Source organism: Lepidochelys kempii, chromosome 9, assembly GCF_965140285.1.
Source record: "Lepidochelys kempii isolate rLepKem1 chromosome 9, rLepKem1.hap1, whole genome shotgun sequence".
NCBI classification, from domain to species: domain Eukaryota; kingdom Metazoa; phylum Chordata; order Testudines; family Cheloniidae; genus Lepidochelys; species Lepidochelys kempii.
In genome coordinates this window covers 49,915,297-49,938,697 of record NC_136388.1, presented here as the reverse complement: position 1 = coordinate 49,938,697, position 23,401 = coordinate 49,915,297, and the positions used below count along the sequence as shown (strand labels likewise).

Genomic DNA, 23,401 nt, shown 5'->3' with positions numbered 1-23,401 from the left:
TTTCCAGTTGCTTGACTATAGTGCTGTACGAACTGGAGAGGGCTGCTCAGACTAACCATTTTCTATGGTGTCTGTTTTTATACTAATCACAACTTTCTATGGCAGAAGTGTTTTTGTTCAGACTTAGCATGTTTTACTTGCAGGAGGTTTTGGATCAGAGATTGTTGTTCTTTAAAGGAGTTATAGGAATGACTCCTCAGTTGTGCTGGGAGAATTTTTGATAGAAATTTAATGGACGCAAACTTCAACGGGGCTTCAATACAGCTCTCCTCTGTTGCCAAATCCGAACGACATCTGCTGTGCTACGCGTTCGTTGCTTAGCCTGTATGGAGAGGTCTAATAGAATTTCCTTGAGAAAAATAAACCTTCCTGAGTATGACGAGGAAAAAAATTGAGCTAGGTTGGTGAATTGGGCAGAGCTTGCAAGTTCATTCTCTCTCACGCACATGCGTGCTTGCAGGCATAGACAAGTCCTGAACTTGCACTGGGACAACTTTTCTGACCTATTCAAGTCTGTCATTTTGTGACATTTCGATGGGTTCGCTATCCCAATGGCAAACTTGTTTATGTCAGTCGGAAGCTGCATAATGAGTAGCACATTACTCGGTGAGTGGTCCCACCGAAGAGAGTGTAAGACACTACCGGGTGTGCGTAACGGGGGCAGTCTGCGTGAACTCGGACCTCTGCCACCGGTTTGCTGGAAATTGATGGAGAATTCCTGTATCTTCCAGCTGTGCGTTTTCAGGTTGGGCTTGGGAGGAAACTTGGAGACAACTGTAGCTATGAGCTACCCTTTGCCACTCACTCTGAGCAGTACCTTACATTGTGAGTAGTCTGGGCCACATGCAGATTAAGATTCGGCTGGCCGTGAGTAAAGGTGGCAGAGTTTAGCTCTTCATGAAGAGCAGGAGTTCAGACACAGCCTGTAATCTCTGTGGCCACAGTTTTGCAGGCATTATAATCTCTGCAGAAGTCCTTGTGGGCCTTCCAGCTTTGCAGAGCATGCAAAGGGGGACATATCTTTATGGGGGACATATCTACATGGGGGAAAGCCTGTCAGACCTTGGGCAAATGGCCTAAAGTTCACCAAAGGCGGACAGAGAATTCATGTGGGCTGGTTTTGGAAGTGAACAGCTCTCAGAATAAGGGCCCTGGCTTTCAGAACTAGCCCTGTGTGTTCAATCTAGCAAAAGACTCCTGAAGGAAACTGATGGAAAGTTTGTAGGCAAGGGTTCTTCCCAGCGATGAAAGTTGCCCAACTCTTTTGGTCACCTCTCCAGAGCAAGCAGCTTTGTTTTCTAAGCCTCATCTCTCCGGAGCCACCTCCGGTTCCCCCCAAAGGCCATCCGACATTCTCCTCAGCTCGCAGTTCACGTGCAAAATTTGAGAGGTTCAAGGGGCTTTTCCAAGAATTTGGTAGGGGGAAGAATTTACCCTGTTCCCAAGGGGTGGGAAGGCCTGACCTCAAGCTGTGCCATCCCTCCACACCTGAGCATCGCTCAAGCTGCCACTATAAGCTCTTTCCGCTCTGGTTTCTTTTCCTTGCCCTTCCCCTCCTTGTGTTGCCACCTGAGGCCACGTGGCTGGTTCCTCTGAGGGATTTCAGCAGATTAAGAGCCCAGTTCTGATTGTTATAACCAGCATCTCCAGGCTCGTCTGAGGCCGTGTCCTTCGGAGCCCGCAGAGTGACACTGGCAGGCCAGCGCCAGAACTCAGCACCCTACCAGGCCGCATCTGTGTGCACACTGGGACTGCAGCCCCTGCCCTCTTTTGGCAGCAGCGCTGAGAAGAGTGTGGGGCAGGAGAGATGGCTTCATGTGGGGTGGCCTGCTCCCCTTGCCCCCTGTGTGTGTGAAGGCAGAGATGGAGACGCTCATGAGTGATCTGGGCAGATCTAGTCGGCTATTGCTCCCATGGGGAGTGGCTTAGCTGGCTTGGGGTAATTCTTAGTAAAATAAAATACTGGCTCTGAACAACGTGGCCTGCCAAGGGCTCTGGTGCTGGGGGAACCAGAGACCAGACCTGCCGCTCCATCTGTAATGCTCTCAGGATTCTCATGGTCAAGGTTAGGTAGAAACTTGTCACCTTGGTAACTCAATTCCGGAGACTCCGCTGCTCTCGGGAACACGCTCCCGTCTCGCCGCTCAAGTGCCTGGCACGTTCTCTGTTCCTGTAGCTGTCTCCTAACATTCCCCACGCTGGTTTTTGTGATGCTGCCATTGAGGGAGGGAGGGGTGGGACGAAGGGACCTAGATGAAGGTGGCCAGAAGGGCAGATGAAGAGGAAGGAGCCTGTGAGTCCAGTGTGGGTCGGATCAGTAACAAGGAAAAGACTCGCCTGGCAGAGTTAGTGGAATAGGCAGAAGGCTCATGCCAGTCTGGAATGCAGGAAAGGGGCTGCCTGTGCCCCCGGGAACAGCGACCTGCCCCCCAGTAACTCATTGGTTTCACCCATGACTAGCTAGCCAGAGAGAGATGGGGTGGAAAGTCCCACCAGCGAGGGCCAGAGACAATGCCCCAGTAAGAGGCTCAGCCCAACCCCCATATCACTAACTGCTGGGCACTAGGAGACCCTGGGATTTCTGCCAGGGCACTGTCCAGGGAGCCTTCCCATCTGCCTCTGGCTAGGAGACATCAGGGAACTTCCCTGCTCCTGGCCCTGCCTGTCTCTCAGCCCCACTTTGCTGCACTGTGTGTCATGCACATTGGCATTCGTGCTGTGGGAGAGGAGGGGCACAAAGCTGGTGTGCATCTCAGGGTGGGGTCACTTCACAAGTCACTCCTGGCCAGTTCCCTGGGTAGATGACCTGCACTATGCCCCATGCACAGCACCCAGAGACAGGGGTCTGATGTGCAGAGTGGCTGCCCCCATTCTCCTACCCCTGCGCTCTCTGGCTGGAATCCAGAAAAAGGGACGCTGGCCCGGATCCTCAAAGCCTACATCAGTGGAATGCCTTGGAGTACGGACTGCAGGATCTGGCCCTCTTTAATAACCAGTGTTTGGATTCTTCTGGTGCCAGGCTGGTTTTACTCAATGCAGGTACAAACTCAGTGGAGAGGGGAAATCCTGCTGTCCAGGAAACTCCGTGGGAATGCAGGAAGAGTGCAGCCTTGGGATTCCCAGCTCCTCAGATACCAGCCCAACCGCTCTCATTTCTACGACTGAACCGTTCCTAAGCAGACTGGTACCAGCTGCCGAGTTTCAGCCAGTGCCTGTAGCATGCAGAGAACTGACAGCTGATGTTGCACTGTGGAGTGCAATCCAACTGACTGCATGTGGATTCATTTTAGGCTAAGCATGTACTTAATTTGCCTGGTAGCTTAATGCATAGAGAGGTCCCGACAGTTCCAGCTCAAAGATGAGCGAGGAATGACCGTCCAGGGGTTGTACATTGCAAATAGAGCCCCACTGGATGGCATCTAAGGCGGGACGCTGCCTGGAAAGCTGAAATTAGGGTTTTATTTAAACAGCCCAGATGGGATGTTTCAGGGCTTACGAATAATTACTATGCGTGCTGGAGCTGCTGGGTTTCTTCTTGCACTCTTGGGCCCATGGTTCTAAACTGGCCTTTCCCATCCTTTTGTAAGCCTGATCTTGTAACCCGTTGGTCCCTTATCCCTCTCACTCCTTTCCTTGTACTCCTTACTGACAATAACCTGTGGGAAAGGTCTGGCCCCTCTTTAATGCCACACCATGGGTAGAGGGTGCTAGGCAGGTACTGCTGCCTCACCTCAGGAGTCCGAAGGGAATTTTCCTTGACTTTGAGACTTTGGTGTGTGGTGGATAATCCTGCACAGCTTAATGCTCAGTGAATGGAGTGATCTTAATTAGAACGTTGAGCATATATGCAAAGCAGCATCGACACTCTAGCGGAGGTCTGAGCTAACCAGTGCAGGCTGGGTAGTGGTATGAGCAGGTCTGGGTGGGTAGGCATTCAGCTCCTTTGCAATGGTGTCAAACCTGGCTCCCCAGAGTTGACACTAAACTCTTCCAGCGCAGAATAGCTGCAGTTATTCCTCTGCCTGCGCATCTCACCCACCTCAGGCTCCTGGGGGCACTGCAGCCTTTGGGCGCTAATGCGGCTCATCTCACATTGTGACAGCATGTCAGGACACTAGTAAGTCAAAGTGGGTGGAGACCCGACAAGCCCAGGAATTGTGCCTGTGAAGGCAAAAGAGCAAATGAAGTTCAGTCCGTGGAGCACTGTGCTCCAACCACTTCGCTGGACAGTTCTGTCAGCGTGAACGAACGGCTTCCGCGGAACCAAGGATTTCTAGAGAAATCAGCCTGTTCTCTGCTCTTCTGTGCATTGCCAGTGTGGCCCAGGAGACACTGACCAGCAGTACCAGGGCCAGTCCAGAAGCACCACTAGCCCCTGGCCTCAGGGAAATGTGCTTATGGGGAATCCTTGGCAGGCTGGAACTGCTAGCTGCTCCCCTCTGACTGCGTTGGCTGCAGGAGTGAGCGGAACTGTTCTAGGGCTCGAGATGGGAGAAGAAATCCTGAAAGCACCTGGGAGCAGATGGAAGGGACCCTGGGACCTTGGTTTTAAGGGCAGGGGATGTGAACATACGACTTGCCAGACTGGATCTGACATACCTTCTGAAGTAGGGAGGGGGATGCTAATGAACTCGTAATGAACTGGCTCCTGGTTCTGAGCTGAAGCTCTGATGAACTAGTGACCCCAAAGATGTCCCCAGGGGGATGGGAGGGGCTGGTGCCTGGTGAGCTGTTAGCAGGGGTGCAGATTGTTATATTGTTTTGGATACCTCTTCTCTGTAAGGTGTTTTACCTGAAGAATAGAGTGGGCTGGCTGAGAAAGAGCTGGGTGGTAACATACCTGGAGAAATCATGGTTACAAGTCTCTGAGGAGAAAGCAAGCATGGCTGTCTGTGCTGGGGATAACACTTTGAGGGTAGGCAACTATGCAGCCTGGGAATACCCCAGTCAGAAGGGAGAGAGGCACTGGACTCCACCCAGGAAAGGCAATAGCTCAGGAGCTGGAAGCCTGAGATTGGGGGCCCTTAGTGGACCTCCGAGGGGAAGTGCAGGTCCCTGAACTGGGATACCCCCCAGGAGCAGATGTGGGGCAGTCAGTGCCAATTGCGTCTCTCAGATGTGAGGTCTGTGTGGTGCTGCTGCTCAGGAGTACCGAGCCTCTCCAAAACTCCTGCTGGTAAAACTATTATAGCACCTCCCAAGGCCAAGTCTTTTCCGTGCCTGGTATCTGTTCTGCAGTAGAGCGGGTCTGATCACATGTGGCACCTCTGCTTAGCGGTGGATCTCCTGGTCGTCCTTGTGCCTTGGGAAGGGGAGTGAGGGATAAATGCCGCTCTCCAAGCCCCAGGCGTGAGTCCCCCATCCAGGGGAGGTGTGCAAAGCAGCCAGTTTTCCTTGCAGCACAACTGATTTCCCACCTCTGAGCAACACTTTGGGGGTTGGGAAAATAGTTGAGGGGAGAATAGAAAATGCTTCTCCCTTCCCCCACAGCCCACTAACCGGCAGGAGGTGTGCATTTCCATTGACTTGGCTGGCAGGGGCGTTTGAATCACTTCCAAGGCAGTTTTCCAGCTCCCTGTTGTGTGCCCTGGGATGGCGGGGCACTGGCAAAGCCAGGCCATGTTTCCTTAGTGTGGTGCGATCTCCATGCTCTTACTGAACAGTTGCTGCCCCCCACTGCTGGAGGAGGACAGAGGAGTTGCCCTAAGTGCCCTGCTCCTGGAGGAGGTGTAGACGATGCTGGTTCTCTCAGCTAGCAGCAGGAACCAGCAGCCTTGCTGCAGAGACCGGAGGTGCTTTCAGAAGCTGCGGTGATGCTAGTTCCCCTTTCAGAGCAGGGGAGATGAGTACCTGGAGAGGGCTTCCTGGTGGCCAGTGGTGTGGTGGCACTATGCCTAAAGCAGGCACTTCTGGGGCACTGCACCAGATTGACAGAGGGAGTTAGGCACCTAACCTGCTTAGGCGCTTATGTAAATCCCATTAGGCACCGAAATCCCTTCTTAAATCTGGCCCGTTGCACCTAGCACAGGCGGCTTAGGGCCCCCCAGACTCCACAGGATTGCAGGAACTGAGAGGGGGACGTGTCCTCTGCCCCCGTCTGGGTGCAGCTCTGCTGGCCAATGGAGTAGTGGGGATGGGCCATGGCTGCGTGCCCTCTGGGACAGCTGGCATTGCTGGAGACGCTCACCTGGCACGCTACCATCTTGCTCGGCCTCTGCACTGATGCGCAGCGGAGAGGAGGGCTCTGCTTACCCCGGCACACCCGTGCAGGGCTGGGCGCAATCAGGCCGTAGCAAACACCTACTAAGTATCCAGGGCACAGCAGATACACTTTATAAAATGCAAACACCACCAGGCTTCCTACCGCCACCGACTGAGATCATCTGCTTTTCATTCCATCCTGCAATGCCCCTGAGTGATCCCAGGCACCTGTGTCATCCCGGCTTCTCTCCCACGACAACGTTTCCAGGCAGTGTGTTGTCCTAATGTCATGATGCACCCAATGAGCTTGTTCCGGAGGGCTGATTAGTAATGATGGTGTCACTGCATGTCTGTCATCAGCACTGGCCTTTCATGGCTGGAATCTGAACTTCGATGACAGTGGGGCTCTCACCCAGGACAGAAAGCCCAGGGAGAGGTGCTGGTGGAGACACCCTGAAATTCATGGCTGGCTCTGACATCTTGGGGTTTCCTAGCTGCCCTCTTCCATCGCCATGGTATATGAATAGTGTGTCTAGGAAGTCAGATTTGCAGTGTTGTCTACAGTGGACTTCAATGAACACTGTTCTGTGCCCTGTTGCAGTGCAGCAGCTTGTCCTGCCTGGGGAGGTCTGGAGGGGTCATCCTTCCCTGGTTTGGTTGTTGCACAGAGGTGAACCCTGCAGCATTCTCTGAAACTGGTTCGGCTCCGATCCAGTCACGGTTCCTCCAACGGGCCATGCAGAGGTCGGGTCCCCTCAGTGGAGAATGCCTTATCTCTGTCGTGTGAGAGCTCCGCCCGAGGCACTGCCGTGGCGTTGTCTCCGGCTACGTCGTCGGTGGAGGTGGGGTTTACAGCAGGATAACCAGTGTGCATGAGCTGTCCCGCTGTGGTGGCAAGGCACTGGTAGGTTTTACCAAGAGGTCAACACTATACCCCCTGCCCACCAGGATATGACCTCGCCTAGCCACATCGCGGTAAACACTCCCATATCTGGTCTCTGCTGGGGTCTCACAGTGGGCTTGCTAATGCCCATGGCAGTCTGGACAACGTTTGCTCCCTCCCCCCCACCCCGGTCTCTCTGGGTACAGCTGCACGGGAGCTGGCAACGTAATTCCCAGGTCAGGTGGATGTGCCCACCACAGTGTGCTAAAAACAGTGGCATGGCTTGGTCGCCCCGAGAGCATGATCCTGTGTGAATCCCTGTGTATGTGGGGCAGCCAGCCCCTCCTGCTGTCCACACTGCTGGATCAGCGCTAACATAGGTATGTCTGCCTGAGCTGCAAATTATACCTCCAGGTCCAGTGTAGACACACCCTCTGCTAAGTGCCTGATGACTGCCCTGCGCTGGCTGGCATTAAATTAGCCAGTCCCCTTTCCTTCAACTGCAGCTTGTCTCCTCTAACAATGTGTTGTTCCCAAATCATGCCTGCCAGTGGCTCCAGGAGCTAGAGGCCTCTGCCTCCTCGGCCCTGGGTGCAGCCGCAGCGCCATGGGCTTTGTCTCTGCCTGATTTTCTCTTGCTGCGGTTGTGTCTAAGGAAATGCTGCCATGGTTTTCCTGGCCCAGCATTCTTACTGCCTCCTGGGTGTCCTCCCCTTTGCTGTGCCCCACATTGTTGGTTCCAATGCAGAAGACTCTCACATGGCTCCAAAGGAAGGGGCAAATTGTTGGTAAAATTTTGACTCCTCCAGGGAGCAACCTGCTCACCAAACCCCAGAGGACAGGTGCGTGTGTAAATGCAGATACATGCCTGTGTTTCCTTGCCAGCCTTCCATCAACTTTCCTGGGTTTCGGGAGAACGCAGGAGATTGAAACAGACAAGGCTCCTGCTCTCAGACAACTGTCTGGGAGCACTGGAGCTCTCTTTTTACTCCTTCACAACACCCAGGCAGCGTTTTACCCTGCCACTGGGTTTGCTTTGTGCTCTGTAAAATGGAATCGGACCTGTCCCCTTAGCACACGGGGGTTACTGCTTCGCAGCTGCGGGAGGGGCAGGGTTGGGATTTTTTCCTCCGTGTTAATTGTGAGACAAGTGAGTAGGTGAGGGGAATCATGGGGGTGGCGCATCTCACAGGTTACGTCCTGGCTGGAGAGTTAGTGAGGGGAATTGGCCTCCAGCTCTGAGCACCTGGTTGTAAGCCCATTACTGTCCTCAGTTGTGCTGCGTTTCCCCCAGGTGTGTTGCTAGAGTTTCAGGGGGCATATCCCACAGTTCTTTGTGTTCCATTAAGTTGAGTCACTCAGAGTCTTTCCCAGTGCATTGTGGGAGAACATGTCTGCCCTTCTGGGCACGCAGCAGGGATTGTGGGAAGGTGCTGTTGGACTGGCAGCATGCTGGTGATTTAGCCTGCATTTGACAGCAAAGCGGGTTGGTTACCAGCCTGAGTGAACCCAGCACCCAGGCTCTAGCCAATATCTCAGCCGGGGCAGCTAGCACCACTAAACTCGGGTCAGAGGGTTCTGCGTGTGGATGGGAGTGGGGTTAGGAGCAACATCTGGGTAAGAGCCAGCTGACTCTGCAGGGAGACCTCCACACAGGGGCTGGGGGACAGACATGCCGGAGTTCCCAGGCTAGCAGGCTGCTCAGCCTGGCCTGCAAAGGCCCAGGGTTGTTGTACTCGGCCGCTGGGGCTACAAAGAGCAGAGAGGTGGGGCCGGGCTGGCCCTGTTTGAACTTGAGCCAGTTGATGACCAGCATGACTCTAGATGCTAGTCTGGACACAGGGCCCCCAAATCTCATCTAGACACACCCTTCGTGGGACAAAGAGGCCCAGTCTCGGTGCCTGTTCCCAGAGCATGGGAACCCCAGATCCCATCCGCACACGAAAGGAGACTGCGGGAAGGAGCCTTGGGGGAGCTGCAGGCAACAATCTGCAGTGTGGACCTACCCATCCTGGCTGGCGAAAGCCAGCAACAGGAGCCGTGTCTGCTATCGATGGAGATCTCTACCCTCCCCCTTAGACTGCCCTCTTGCAAGCCCTCGTGCCAGGTAATGAGACCTGGGAGGGTGTGGTGAAACGGCTCAGGTAGCACCACTAATTTCCTTGTCCCCTGTCCGTCTGGGTCTGAGACAGTCGATGGTTTCCGTCTGGCAGTAGGAAGCAATCAGTGCTTTGCGCTCTGAGATCTCCCAGCTGCCTGCAGTAGCACTGAGCAGCAGGGAGCAGCCAGGGCGGACAGGGCTGCTGTTTGGTGGCTCTGTTTCTCCCTGGCCTTGGGGTCAGTGGTCCAGCACCCCACAGGGTCTCTCTGGGGGATCCCCCAGGGCTCCATGCCATGAGGTTGCCATGCTCAGGCGACAGTCACCTTGGCTTCTCTCTCTGTTGTCTCTGTGCCTCACCAGTGGGGGGCGTGGGTGAGTAGGCCTTTCCATAGCTGTAGGCAGTTCTGTCCAAACAAGGCAGAGCTGGGAGCGTCTGGAGGAGTTGACCTGGGCTGCCTACCCAGGAGCAGGTGTCTAAGAGATTCCCAATTTGGGGGCTGGGTCCACTGCAGGCTCTGCATTCCCAGAAAGCAGCGATGGCCGAGCACCACTAAACTCGGGTCAGAGGATTCTGCATGTGGAGGTTGATGGAGATTGTGCACTTTCCCCCGAGAGAGTCCCTGGCACGCTCCATGACTGTGATACCTCCAGGCTGCACTGCTGCCATGCTTGGGACCACATACCCAGCGGTTCAGAAAGCAGCAGCTCGCTTGGCTAGCGCAGCACCCTGTGCTCTGCGGCCTGTCCTGCCTCCCCCTCTCTTCCCACACTTCATAGAATCATAGAAGGTTAGGGTTGGAAGAGACTTCAGGAGGTCATCTAGTCCAACCCATTGCTCAAAGCAGGACCAATCCCAACTAAATCATCCCAGCTAGGGCTTTGTCAAGCCGGGTCTTAAAAACCTCTAAGGATGGAGATTCCACCACTTCCCTAGGTAACCCATTCCAGTGCTTCACCACCCTCCTAGAGAAAGAGTGTTTCCTAATATCCAACCTAGACCTCCCCACTGCAACTTGAGACCATTAGTCCTTGTTCTGTCATCTGCCACCATTGAGAACAGCCGAGCTCCATCCTCTTTGGAACCCCCCTTCAGGTAGTTGAAGGCTGCTGTCAAATCCCCCCTCACTCTTTTCGTCTGTAGACTAAATAAGCCCAGTTCCCTCAGCCTCTCCTCATAAGTCATGTGCCCCAGCCCCCTGATCATTTTCTTTGCCCTCCACTGGACTCTTTTCTAATTTGTCCACATCCTTTCTGTAGTGGGGGGCCCAAAACTGGATGCAATACTCCAGATGTGGCCTCACCAGTACCAAATAGAGGGGAATAATCACTTCCCTCGATCTGCTGGCAATGCTCCTACTAATGCAGTTCAATATGCCGTTAGCCTTCTTGGCAACAGGGGCATACTGTTGACTCATATCCAGTTTCTCATTCACTGTAATCCCCAGGTCCTTTTCTGCAGAACTTCCGCTTAGCCAGTTGGTCCCCAGCCTGCATGGGATTCTTTTGTCCGAAGTGCAGGAGTCTGCACTTGTCCTTGTTGAACCTCATCAGATTTCTTTTGGCCCAATCCTCCAATTTGTCTAGGTCACTCTGAACCCTATCCCTACCCTCCAGCCTATCTACCTCTCTCCCCAGCTTAGTGTCATCCGCGAACTTGCTGAGGGTGCAAGCCATCCCATCATCCAGATTATTAATGAAAATGTTGAACAAAACCAGCCTCAAGACCGACCCCTGGGGCGCTCCGCTTATTACCGGCTGCTAACTAGACATCAAGCCATTGATCTCTACCCGTTGAGCCTGAAGATCTAGCCAGCTTTCTATCCACCTTATAGTAGTCCATTCATCCAATCGATACTTTTTTAACTTGCTGGCAAGAATACTGTGGAGACGGTTGGCTTTGAGCTGCCACGCCCTGTGTGGCCTTGTACCTCCGTACCCCAGGGTTCTCAGGGGCTCCCTTTGCTGGTTTGCATAGCTCTTAGACCTCATACCGCAGGGTAAGGCTCAGCCCTTCGCTCAAGGTGTGGTTGGAAGTCCAGGGTTGTTTTTCTTAGCCACGTTAAGGGTAGGCCCCAGAGCCGTGGTTCATGTGGCTGCAGCCAAAGATTCTCCAGGATGGGAACTTGCTAGAAATACATGTTGATGTGAAAAGCAGTATCATGCGCCGACCCAACCCGACCTAGCAGGAGCTGAGCCTTCAGAATAGGAATGGGTGCAAATACCCCGGGCCTGCTGGGGATGGAGGTTAGGACTGTATCAGGGCATCATGGAATATTCCTTTGTGGTCACACCAGGGCCGTGCCTCTTCCAGCTGTGTCTGGGGCCTCTGGCGAGAATGGGTGGATGTATCTGCCACTGGACCCATGCTGGGTGACCAGGTGTCTAGTTTTCGACCGGAACTCCTGGTCAAAAAGGGACCCTGTGGTTGGCTAAGGCAGGCTCCCTACCTGTCCTGGCTCTGCACTGCACCCCGGAAGCAGCCTGCAGATCCAGCTCCTAGGAAGGGGGGTCTCTGGAACTCAGCGCGCTGCCCCTGCCCCGAGCATCGGTTCTGCGCTTCCATTGGCTGGAGGCAGTTTGCTCTACTGGGTATTCTGGCTCATCTGTAGAGCTGTCTGGGAAGCCCTGTGCAGCAGCAGCAATGGGAGTGACTCCTCTGAGAGGCAGGTTGGGGCCTAGCCGCTGTGGCCAGAGGGCAGTGAGCAGGGCCAGAGTGGGTGTGGAGTGATTCTTTTCCCCCGAACGCTTCAGCAGCGTTTCCTAAAAGTCTCCCCCCAGGCACGAGGTACCACGCACCCTGGACCAGGATAGCTACTTGGCTGGGCAGCCCAGGAGCTGGAGTGGTTTCTGGGCTAATCTGTGCTGGTTTCTTTACAGGAGCAGGAAGATTCAGATCCGGAACATCCCCCCTCACCTACAGTGGGAGGTAAGTAGGTTCCCACTTTCTACAAAGTTCCCCTGTCATTGCATCTGAACAAACGTTGGAGGCTGGGCAGGAGCTGCAAGCATAGTCTGACCTTTGTCCTGTGGCATCTTCCCAGGGTCTTGAGGAGGGAAGCAGAAAGCAGCCTTTGCAGAAGGCTGTTCCCGTGACACTGTGTTTCCTAGCCCGAGGTGCATGGTGTGGGTGTGGCTTGGCTATAGCTCAAGATGGCCCATCTCCTCAAGGTGGCTACAGCATTGCAGTCCCGGGAGAGGAGCTGCCCTGTGGAAATAATCCACCTGCTGCTTCTGCTTGGTACCAGGTGCCAGGCTGGGGAGTGGCTCATGTTGGGGAGCACCCTGGGTTCCTTGCCATCACCTTGCCAAAGCCAGACCCCACATGGAGCTGACATGATGGGCTTTGGGGAAGCATCTCCAGCATCTTCCAGGGTTTCTTTGGAGGTGGCGTTTCCCCTCTGTTCCTGCTGTGGCGACGGTCGCTGGGGTGACCCAGAAGGTCTGGAGGCGGCCGAGTCAAATTCTGATGCCAGCAATAGCTGCCATAGGGGCAGTGTGCTCGAGAGACTCAACTGCAGGTTCATTTGGGCTTGAGTGTATATTGACACTAGGAAAAGGACGTCTTTCCCCACTCAAAAAGAAAAGGAGGACTTGTGGCACCTTAGAGACTAACCAATTTATTAGAGCATAAGCTTTCGTGAGCTACAGCTCACTTCTTCAGATGCATATCGTGGAAAGTTTGGGGTATATGCATCTGAAGAAGTGAGCTGTAGCTCACGAAAGCTTATGCTCTAATAAATTGGTTAGTCTCTAAGGTGCCACAAGTCCTCCTTTTCTTTTTGCGAATACAGACTAACACGGCTGTTACTCTGAAACCTTTCCCCACTCAGAAGGCCAGGCCCAGCCATTGTCAGCACTTCCTCCAAGAAAGTGGTTTGATCCATCCAGCCCAGCAGCCGGGCATGCTGAACCTCAGGTGACAAGGGCTGAGGAGACACAGTCCGCAGCCAGTCACTTGTCTTGTGTAAAAACAATGAGGAGTCCAGTGGCAACTTAAAGACTAACAGATTTATTTGGGCATAAGCTTTTGTGGGTAAAAAACCCAGTTTTTCAGATGCATGGATACAGACTAACATGGCTACCCCTCTGATACTTGTCTTGTGTAGGTAGAGCCAGAGCTCTGCTCTGCTCCCCAAGTCAGCCAGATGCACAGGGGAGGGTCCCTATCGCTAAGTCTTTAACCTTGGGAGCCCTGTCAGACTGACTCACCCTGCATTGCTTGATGCTTTCTCTTTCAGGTGCTAGATGGACTTTTAGCTCAGTATGGGACTGTAGAGAATGTGGAACAAGGTAAGAAATGGGTAGGTGGCATCATCCACTCCTCCTACCCTCCCCCCCCCCCAACCCCCGCTTAGGAGGACACGCAGGGTGGAGCTGGGATGGTGGCACACCGCCTTGCAGGACACGGGCCCACTCAGTGTCGCAGCCGTGAGCCCCGTTATCTGGGATTCTGGCTGTCATGCAGACCAGAGCTGACTGGCCAGCGGCCCTTTGACTCGGGAGCAGTGCAGGTCGCAGTAAAGAGGCCATTGGAATCTAGAAGCCATCTAGACAGCACCTGGACTGCCAAGGGATCCCCCAAACCTATCCTCACCCGGCCAGCCCCTCTTTCCGTGCATCCACATTGCCAGGCACGGGGCTGCCAGCACAGGGCAGGCCCCAGGCCCGCCTGAGACCAGGCAGTGGTTCGGCTTTTGCTGATAACGCTTGGGCTCATCTGATAAAGCCATGTCCACTGGTTGCTTGGGGCCTGATCCTGCCATCAGCACTAGCTGCTGTTGAGTAGGAGTGCCTCATTTCTCTGGCAGTCCTGCTGGGTCTGTTTGCGGAATAAAGTCCTCCTCCCCCCTGCATGAGGCTGCCAGAATCTGGTCCTGGGAGCACAACAAAGTCCTGCACTCATCAGAGCTGCGCCCCATTGTGCTCAAGCAAGTGATGGAGATTTGCAAAGCGTTCTCCAAGGCAATACACACGCGTGTGCGCACAAGCATACATGATCTTGCAAGACTGCACCGCAGGGATGCAGGGCTTAGCAGCTACCCAGAGCATGTCCCAAAAGCCCCGTTAGCATACTAAAAGGGTGCCTTAGCTTTCTCCTAGGCCGTTCCCGGGGCAGTTGCACACAGTGGACAGGAGCAGTATTTTTATGGCTGATTTTTAATGAGACTTTTCTGTACTCTGTACTCAGAGTACAAGGTGTTTATCAGAGCTTTCCTGGAGCCCCTCTCTGTGTCATCAGTGATGCATCAGGTGTGAGCTCTTGGCAGCGTCTGAGAGATCTGTGCAGGAGAAATCCCCCAGGCTCCCTGTTGAGATGAGCCTAGAACAGGATCAGATTCATGCCACAGGATAAATGGCCCGATTAAGTCAGTGGGATTTTTGCCTGAGAGGATTTCAGGACTGGGCACTCTGGCTGAGTATCTCAAACCACTCAAGGGCATCTAGGTCCCCTGGGCAGCTTTGGGAATCAGCCTCTGAGTATAAACCACCCTTTAAAGCAGGGATGGGCAAATTAGGGCCCATGAGCCTTTTTAAGCCGGCCCGCGAGCTCCCGCTGGGGAGCAAGGTCTTGTGCTTGCCCTGCTCCATGCTCCAGCCAGGGTGTAGGGTCGGGGGCCGCACCACAAAGCTCCCGGAAGCTGCAACGTGGCCCCACTCCAGCCGGGGCACAGGGTTGGGGGCCGCACCACGTGGCTGCCGGAAGCCGCAACGTGGCCCTGCTCCGACCCCTACACACTCCCAATGGCCCCCTTGGGCACTCCAATGGGAGCTGCACAGGCGGTGCTTGCGGATGGGGCAGCATGCAGAGCCGCATCTCCACATAGGAGCCAGAGAGGGGACATGCCGCTGCTTCCAGCAGCCACTTGAGGTAAGCGCTGCTTGGAGCCTGCACCCCTGAGCCTTTCCCCAGAACCCAACCCTCTGCCCCAGCCCTGTTTCCCCCTCCCACTCTTCAAACTGCTCGATCCCAGCCTCCTGCCCCCCAAACTTCTCATCCCCAGCCCCACCCCAGGGCCTGCACCCCCTCCCACACCCTGAACTCCTCATTTCTGGCTCCACCCCAGAACCCGCGCCCCCAACCCAAGCCCGCGCCGCAACCACAATTTTGTGAGCATTCATGGCCAGCCAAACAATTTCTATTCCCAGAAGTGGCCCTTGAGACAAAAAGTTTGCCCACCCCTGCCACCAGGGGGTGCTGTAACTGCATAACAGTAACAGTGCTTGGCCTTTGTCTACTGCCTTTTCTCTGAGATACATTGAGCCTCTGTTAGCCATTGCAATAGTTCTGCGAATTAGGGAAGTGTGATGCTCAGGCGGAGAAACCCAGGCACGGATCGTCTAAGTGACTTGCCCAAGATCCCACAGCAGATCAGTGGCCTAGGCTGGATTAGAACCCAAGACTCCCATCTCTCCAGCCGTTGCAGGGTGCTGCTCCCACAAGGCTGTGGAACCTTAGGGTTAAGGGTGATGACTAGGCTAGCACAGACTGACCTTCCTGACTGATCCTGCCCGGACAGGGGAGAGGGCTGGGGAAAGCCCTGGGATGTTTCATGAGGTGTGGGGGCAGAGGGGCAGGTTCCCCAGACAGCACAGGACATGAAGGGAAGGGGCACAGGCAGCCACACAGCAGAGAAGCTTGGCCAAGCACCCTCCCCAGCGCCCCAGCAGGTCAGTGCCAGGCAGCACCCAGGAGAGGCCCTTCCTAGCTCCCGGCAACTGCTGTTGATTCAGATAAGAGCTTCGCTTCTCTCCCAAAGGGTAGAGATGGCTCTCTAGCATCACTGCACTCCGCTAGGAATCCCAGGCTGAGCCCCCGCACTACCAAGAATGTGAATCTTCCCCTGGGCGCATGAGAGAGAGCCTTAAGCAGCCATTCACCAGTTGCTCAGAGCCAGCATGGGGGGCACTTGGGCTCCTGGTAAAGCCACAGGACACCAACCAGGAGCATCTTGTTTTTCTGTTGTTCTCCGGGCCACTTCACTTAGCTATGCTCAGCTCTCCTCAGCTGTGTCACGCAGCACAGAGCCAGCACCTGCCAGCCTGGACAGCAGTGATCAAAGGGCTGGACTGCCTGGCTCACCCATGGTAGGAAATAAAAAAGGTCCCTTTAGCAATTTAGTGTCTATACAAAACGTCCTGGCCATGGGGCGAAGCTGGGCTAGAGAGATGTCTCCAAGAACTCCTGGAGAGAGGCAGTCCCTTCTGTTAGCCTGCAGCAGTAGGCAGAGCCCTGCATTAACCATGCATGGATGCTCATCCTCCCCTGGATGCAGGTGTTCTTCCATCAAAGAGCAGAAGTATTTACCAGCGTAACGGGCTGAGGACATTAAATCATTGGTGCGGCACCTAGAGATGATGGTTAAAAACTGCTGACCAGGTCACAAAGGAAATGAGTTTGGAGCTCTCATCACAGTTAACAGTGGGCACTCATTCACCTCTGCCCACGGCCAGACAGAGCGACATGCACCCCACTATGACCTGGCTGGTACGCAGGCCAGGCCCACACCCAGCTACTCCTGAACTTAGTATCCACAGATCAGCCAGTGAGCAAAGATTAGCCAAGCCCACCATCACAGGCATCCGGCCCAGGGGAATAGCATCCCTCCCAGCCTCTCACTGTAAAGAGCAATCAAGCCCACCCCTGGCCAGGAACAGGTGACAGGCTTAGTAACTGTCACCAAGGAAAAGGTGATGAGGACCTTCTCCGTCCACAAACTAACGCCAGCGTGTGTTGCTTTTCCCTTAGTCAACACAGACACAGAAACGGCCGTTGTCAACGTAACGTATGCAACAAAAGAAGAAGCAAAAGTGTAAGTGACTCTTGCTCTCTTTCATCCTTCCTTTCACCCTCTCTCTTTCTTCATCCCTCCAGGCAGTGAGTCAGCTGCCTTTCCTTGCATGCACCTTTCATCGCTCCATCTCACTGGGGCAGGGCTCATTTATTTCCCTGTAACGAATAGTGGGTTTGCCTGCGACTGACCTAGTGTTCTGACATGCCAGCGGTGAGCTGCCCCTCACCTCTGGGGAGGGGCAAGACTTAGGTCTTGAAGGTCCTGTTTGGGATGTGCCCCGCGAGGAGGGTGTCGCTGATCCCGTAGTGGTTACTGATCTTGCTCTCAGGAATTTCCATGAAATTCAGCCTCATTTTTCCCAAATTATTTCTCCTAAATGTTCAGGTTTGCATTTTTCCAGATTCTGTTCATGCTGTTCCCGCTCTGTCAATTCGTCCTGTCTTGTTAGGCCTTCTGATTTTATTTTTCTATTCTCATAATTTCGTATAAACTGCGTTTGCTCCTTCCTCTAGATCATTAATGAAGCTGTCGGCTAAAAGCCAGTTTTCTTTAGGACCCTTTCACTAGTTTTCATTCCCACTGACAGTCCAAGGTGATTTGAATGAATCGGAGAGGGTGATTTTTGTTGGGCCCCGTATCAGATGCTTTATAAATCAGCCGTATGGCAGTGTGCAGATCTTTTCGCGCACGCTAGCAGGATACGCATGGTCAGTTAATGTGCAGCAGGCTGGCATGCTGTTCATTCACGCCCTGGCTGGCCACACACTAAGTCTCCGTGTGGACAAGCCCTGAGTCCATCCCAGGGCTCCTGGTGCAGAACAGCTAGCTCTGCCCCTTGCCTGGGCTCAGTCGCAAGGTTGTGTCATCCAGGGGTGAAATCCTGGCCCCGCCAAAACTCCCTTTGCCTTCTGTAGGGCCAGAACTTTGGCCAAATATACAGCAAACTAAGCCACCTGTTTGGCTCAGTTGGAAGGGAGCCCGGCAGGAGGTGCTGGCAGTGTTTCCAAATGTCCCTCCGTATCTAGGAGCTCTGGGGGTCACTGAAATCAATAAGCTCCCTCCCCCCCCAGGAAGGTACTGCTCAGCATGCAGAATCTGGCCCTAACTGGTTCCCTCCTGTGCTATGCTGCATGAGGCATTGTGCCCACCCAGTGGCTGCATGCCTGGTTGCTTGGTGGCCAGTCCCTCGGCACTGGCGTTGTTTTTCACTTGCCCTGGGCGAATGGTTCAGCTGGCCCCATCCGGGAGCCACCCTGCTGGTGAGATCACATTGGCTTATAAGTTCAGTCACACACAAGTGGTCACTGCAGGCCAGGGCCTGATTCAGCCCCCTCCCCACCACTCCATGAAACCCACAGGATGATCTGTGGCATTGTGATCTGCTCATTGTGGGAAAGGGAGCAGGGCCAGACCCTTAATGAGCTGAGACTCCGAAGCCATCACATGCTGGAGATCCCAGAAACTCACTGTGTCCTGAAGAACAAGGACTTTCTGGAAGGGTCAGACATCTCCCATCCGGCTTGCACTCCCCCTGAGCAGGCTGCTCTCTTGCAGCTCCCGCTGGTCTGTTACCTAGCATTCCCTGAGCGAATCATTCATCTCCTCCCTGGTAGCGAGCTCTCGGTGCACAGTGGGGGCAATAAGTAGCTCCCAGCTCCGTTCCCGTTGGCATCGCTGTGGACAAGCCCCCAGCACCTCCTATTGCTCTGCAAATGCAACGCGGTTCTGTTTGATCGTCTGCTTTCAACAAGCATCCCCCAGTGCTTCCTGGCATTGGCATTGCACCTGAGCAGTTGCTTCAGCCTCACTATTGTAAGAGGACCGGAACCCCCCCCCCCCCCCCGGGTTTTCTCTGGCACAAAAGAGTGAGCTGTTTCTGGGTCAGAATTCAGTAACCGACTGGGAAACCCTCCATCCATTTGCCCTGGGCCTGGGGGAATTGCCAGCGTTATTGTCAGTGGGTCAGAGTGGGCTAGAGAGTTCTTTGGCCCAGAGATCCATGTCCCCATGCTAGTCTGAGACACCCTCACCTCCGGCGCTCTCCTACTTCTGTGCCGCTGGTCACAGAACCTGCCCCAGCTCCAGGAGCAGGAACTGCAGGCAGCCCACAAAGAGTCAGGTGGGGACTGGATTTTCAGAGGGGCTCAGTGTTGGTCTCGCTCTGCCTCACTGCAGTCAGCGGGGTGGGGGCTGGCCCCAGAGAGCGGTCTGAGTGGAGCACCCCATAAAATCCCACCTGTCCCTTGAACCAGGGTCTGGTTTGGGATGTGGACTGTTCTATACAGCCTTATGGCACACGTGTGAAGTGGAGCTTGGGCACCTTTCCAGACCCATGACTCCTGGCCCTGCCTGTGCTGGTTAGGGAGAGCAGCCCCTGTCCTGGACGCTGTCCCACAGGCTATGCCCCCTCTGTGCAGAGGGCCAGGAATGCAGAGCCGATCAGCTCCTCTGGCCGGGCTGGCTTTAGTATGTAAAAGGAAGATTAAACCCAGTGCCCTCCATGTATGCTGAGGGCTGTTGTGCTCAGGGTGGCTCCAGCCACTGGCGACACTTGATTTGCTGCTAGGCTCCCAGTGTCCCGTCTCCACAGTCCAGCAGGGCTCCACGGGGAAGGTGCATGCTGGCAGAGCACAGCTAGCTAGATGGTGGGCTTAGGAAAGCGCAGTTGCCAGGTGGCTGTTGCCTGGGGAGTCTCCAGAGGTGTTTGGGGGGTTACAGAGCTGGAGTGGAGGGCGCGCCTGTAGCCGCGGAGAGGGAGAATTGGGCCAGGATTCCTACTTGTGTGAGTTCCGTCTGGCCTGCCTGTCTCCTGCCAGGCTGGGATGGAGCTGGAGTGGGCCCTTGCTGTGGAGTGGAGAAGGGGAGGCTGCGTCTCTACACCGGGGTGGGACTCAGGCAGCCCTGGCAGGGACTGGGAGAGAGATACTGAGTCAATGTCACACTAATGCCTCCGCGGTGCAGCTCCATCAGCTGTGCTGGGATCACACCAGGCATCAGTTAGCCAACACTGCAGTAGGCTCATCCCCCCCGCAGTGTTCCAGGGGCACAGAGCGCCGCAGGGGCGGGGGACGTGCCCTCAAGGTACACAGAGCGGGGGTGGGGGGATAGAGCGCTGTGCAGAGGACATGCCCTCGAGGGGCACAGAGCCCTGCCAAGTGGCAATGGGTTACACACACCCCTTTGGACACATTGTGACTGTCTTAAGCATTTGGATGTCTCTGACAGGGGCGGGGAGCCATGAGATCTCTGCTCTAGGGATGCCCATGCTCCTAGGAGGGACCTTGGACCATGTCCAGACAGTGTGGACGCTTACCCAGCCCATAGGGACAGGGAAAGTCTCCTGCACCCGGTCGGGTCGGTGGCTCACCTCCTGGCAAAGGTGCCTCAGGCCTGGCACCCACAGCTGGTGCAAGGCCTAACCAGCGGCTTCTTTTCTCTGCCTTTCAGAGCAATTGAGAAGCTCAGCGGCCACCAGTTTGAGAACTATTCCTTCAAGATTTCCTACATCCCGGATGAAGAGGTGAGCTCCCCTCCGCCCCCTCAGCGGTCCCGCCGGGGGGGCCGTGCCTCCAGGGAGCGGGGCCCCTCCCCGGGGGGCTCCTCACAGCCCAAACAGCTCGATTTCCCACTACGGATCCTGGTCCCCACGCAGTTTGTTGGTGCGATCATAGGAAAGGAGGGCTTGACCATAAAGAACCTCACTAAGCAAACCCAGTCCAAGTAAGTACCGCGAACGGTCGTGTTTCCTTCCCCAGGACTCCGCGGGTGGCCTGTAGCTGCCCAGATCAGATCAGGCGCACTAGAGCGCCCTTGCCTGTAGGCCAGGAGTGTGTCATTGCCCGTGCCATTAATGCAATGCTGTCTTGCCTCAGCCTGATGTCTAGGAGGGGTTAGTAGATGGTAGCAAGCAGGGCAGCAGGGCGCGCACAGCACGGCAGTGTTGGCCATCAAGCCATTGTAGTATGTTGGCCAGAACGGTCCAACCCAGAAGCCTGAAATTAGGCACAGGAATAAGTGGCCCAATTCTCGGAGCTGGTGCCTCATGCATTCACCCTGCTGCTAGGGGAGGGGCCGTGGCTCTCTGCTACGCTGTCCATTCCCATGCTCCCTCTGGGGCATGCCGGCTCGGTACCGCAGGCAGTGCTAGCCAGTGGCTAAACACCCGAGTTTGAACTCAATTGGCATCTGGTCCCAAGATCGTCTCCTGCCTGGGGTCACGTTTCCCAACCCATTCACACTGGGCCATGAGAGGAGGAGTCTCTTCTCGGATGAGGTCAGTAACAGGGCCCCCTGCTTCTGATCAGAGAGTGTGTTGTATCTGAAAAGATAGTAATGGCCAGACACCTGCGTGCTGCCGGCAGCCGGAACCAGAAGGCGGCTCTTCCCAGGCTGTGCGCATTCAGAGACCAAGCCCTGCTGCTGCAGTGCGATGCTGGCACACGTCACAGCACAAGAGCAGGGCCCGCAGGCATAGACCGGCCAAGAGTCAGGTCATCTCAGCCCAGTGCTCTAGCAAGGAACACGCAAATCAGGAAGAAAATCCGAGTGGCATGAGGCTGATCCCAGGACTCATGAGCAAGGCCCTCATGAGCAATGCCTTTAGGGTGCTTTATAAAATCCCCGATGTGAGAAGTAGAGGCTTCAGAGGAGAGCTCTGTGTCAGGGGTACGTTATCTGGAAATAGGAGAATTGCTAGTAGATTGCAGCACCCATGTTGTGCATCCGACTTCAACCCTTCCCCCTGCTCTAATCTTGTGTTGTTTAAAGAAGGAGTCTGCTGTTGGTGAGGGTTTTCAGATCTGCCTCCCTAACGCTGAACATGTATGTAACATTCTGATTTTCTTCACAGTTTTCCCTCTCCAGTTTGTTATTGCCCCAAGCTATTTGTGTTTAACACAAAGTTCATCAGTCAGCATCTGCCGCCTGTCCCTGTACACGAAGACATAGCAGGACACAGGAATTATCATCCCAGAACTGATCCACAATGCATTTAGTTCCTCTAGGTGTCCTACTTCTGACAGCAGCATCAGAGGAAAATGTGCAAATCCTGATAATATACCTACTTGGGCAAACCAATGTCTTGTCCCCAGCTGGTATTCAGCTCACTCTGAAACACACTGAGGATTGCTAACTTTTGTAGCTTCAGCCTGGCAGTCATAAGAGAAGATGCTGCGACCAGATCCATCACGATACTCAGCATAAATGTGAAATACAAATATCTGGTTAACCTGTGGGACTCACCGATGATGGGTATCATTACATTATTGATCTTCTCAAGAGCCAGAACAGGATTAGACCTGTTTTGAGGGAGACTAATGTCCTGGGTTATACAGAGTAACTGAATGCCTTGTAGCGTCTGTCATAAATTGTGATCAGCCTTGCGCGGGTGGAGAGGGTGCTTGGCACTTTCCCCATCCCGCCCACTGAGAAGGACTCAGCCGCAGCTCTCCTGCCCCCCAAGTGCAGCGCAAGAGCTGCTCCACGCTAGTGTTCTCAACGGCAGCAGCCCCACCAGAGAGGACAGCATGAGGACCAGTCTATAGCCACGCACTGGCCAGCAGAGCAGAGCCAACATGGGGGTGGGGAGCGGGGGCAATGCATGCTGCACCCTGGCTTGCAGCCCAAATGCTTCCCAGGCTCCCCCTGCAGCACAGCCCTCCCTGGTCCACCTCCTGGAGCCCCGAAATGCAGGCTGTGGAGTGAAGCCCCAGTCCAGTCTGCTGGTGTGAGCTGATCTCCAGCCAGGGTCCAAGAGAACAAGAGTTGCACATAGGCCAGGTGCATTAGGGGGATAGCTGGTCTCCTTCAAAAGCATCCAGTACAAGCTGCTGTTGGGGAAGGATAGCTGGGCTAAATGGACCCCTGGTCTGTTCCTGTCATGTCACAATCAGCTGTGGGAAGGTGAAGCCCTAATTAAGATACAGCTATCTTCAAGAGTACCAAAACTGATTGGAAAGTGCAGGCCAAATCCCTCTCTTGGTGTAATTCTTTTCTTGTGTGATGCTGCCGAAGTGTGACTATTCCTCTGTAATATACAAGACCTTTCCTAACAAAGAGACCACCATGCACACAGAGCAGGGTCATCCTCTCCAGCTGGGACGGACACACGCGCACACGTACAGAGAAACGCACTCACTTTACTCTTCTGGTTTTTAACACGCCACTTGTGCTGTGCAGCGACTGTGACGTCTCTCCTTGCCCTCAGGCCCATAGTGCTGCAGCAGAGCTCCATTGCCCTGCCATGTTCTGGTGGATCCCGAAGAAGCTGAGGAGAAGAACGTGTAGCAGTACTGGCAGCTCCTGGAACCGGGGAAACTCTGCCCTGCGTCTGAGCGACCGGCTCTGTTCTGATCTGTGTTGGCTCAGCTCCCCCCACCCACTCATTCTCCTTGATTTTCACTTGCAAATGAACCCCAAATCGTA

General features: G+C 54.6%; 1 protein-coding gene across 2 annotated transcripts in view; it reads left to right on the top strand.

The window, feature by feature from the left end:
- IGF2BP2 (insulin like growth factor 2 mRNA binding protein 2) overlaps nt 1–23,401 on the top strand; it is a 102,788-nt gene that overhangs the window by 47,419 nt on the left and 31,968 nt on the right. For both annotated transcript variants that reach the window (XM_073360302.2, XM_073360303.2), the window contains exons 3-6: nt 12,063–12,111; nt 13,424–13,475; nt 16,933–16,996; nt 20,426–20,698. In XM_073360302.2, coding sequence (XP_073216403.1) covers nt 12,063–12,111; nt 13,424–13,475; nt 16,933–16,996; nt 20,426–20,698 — 438 coding nt within the window. The remainder of the gene's footprint in view (nt 1–12,062; nt 12,112–13,423; nt 13,476–16,932; nt 16,997–20,425; nt 20,699–23,401) is intronic.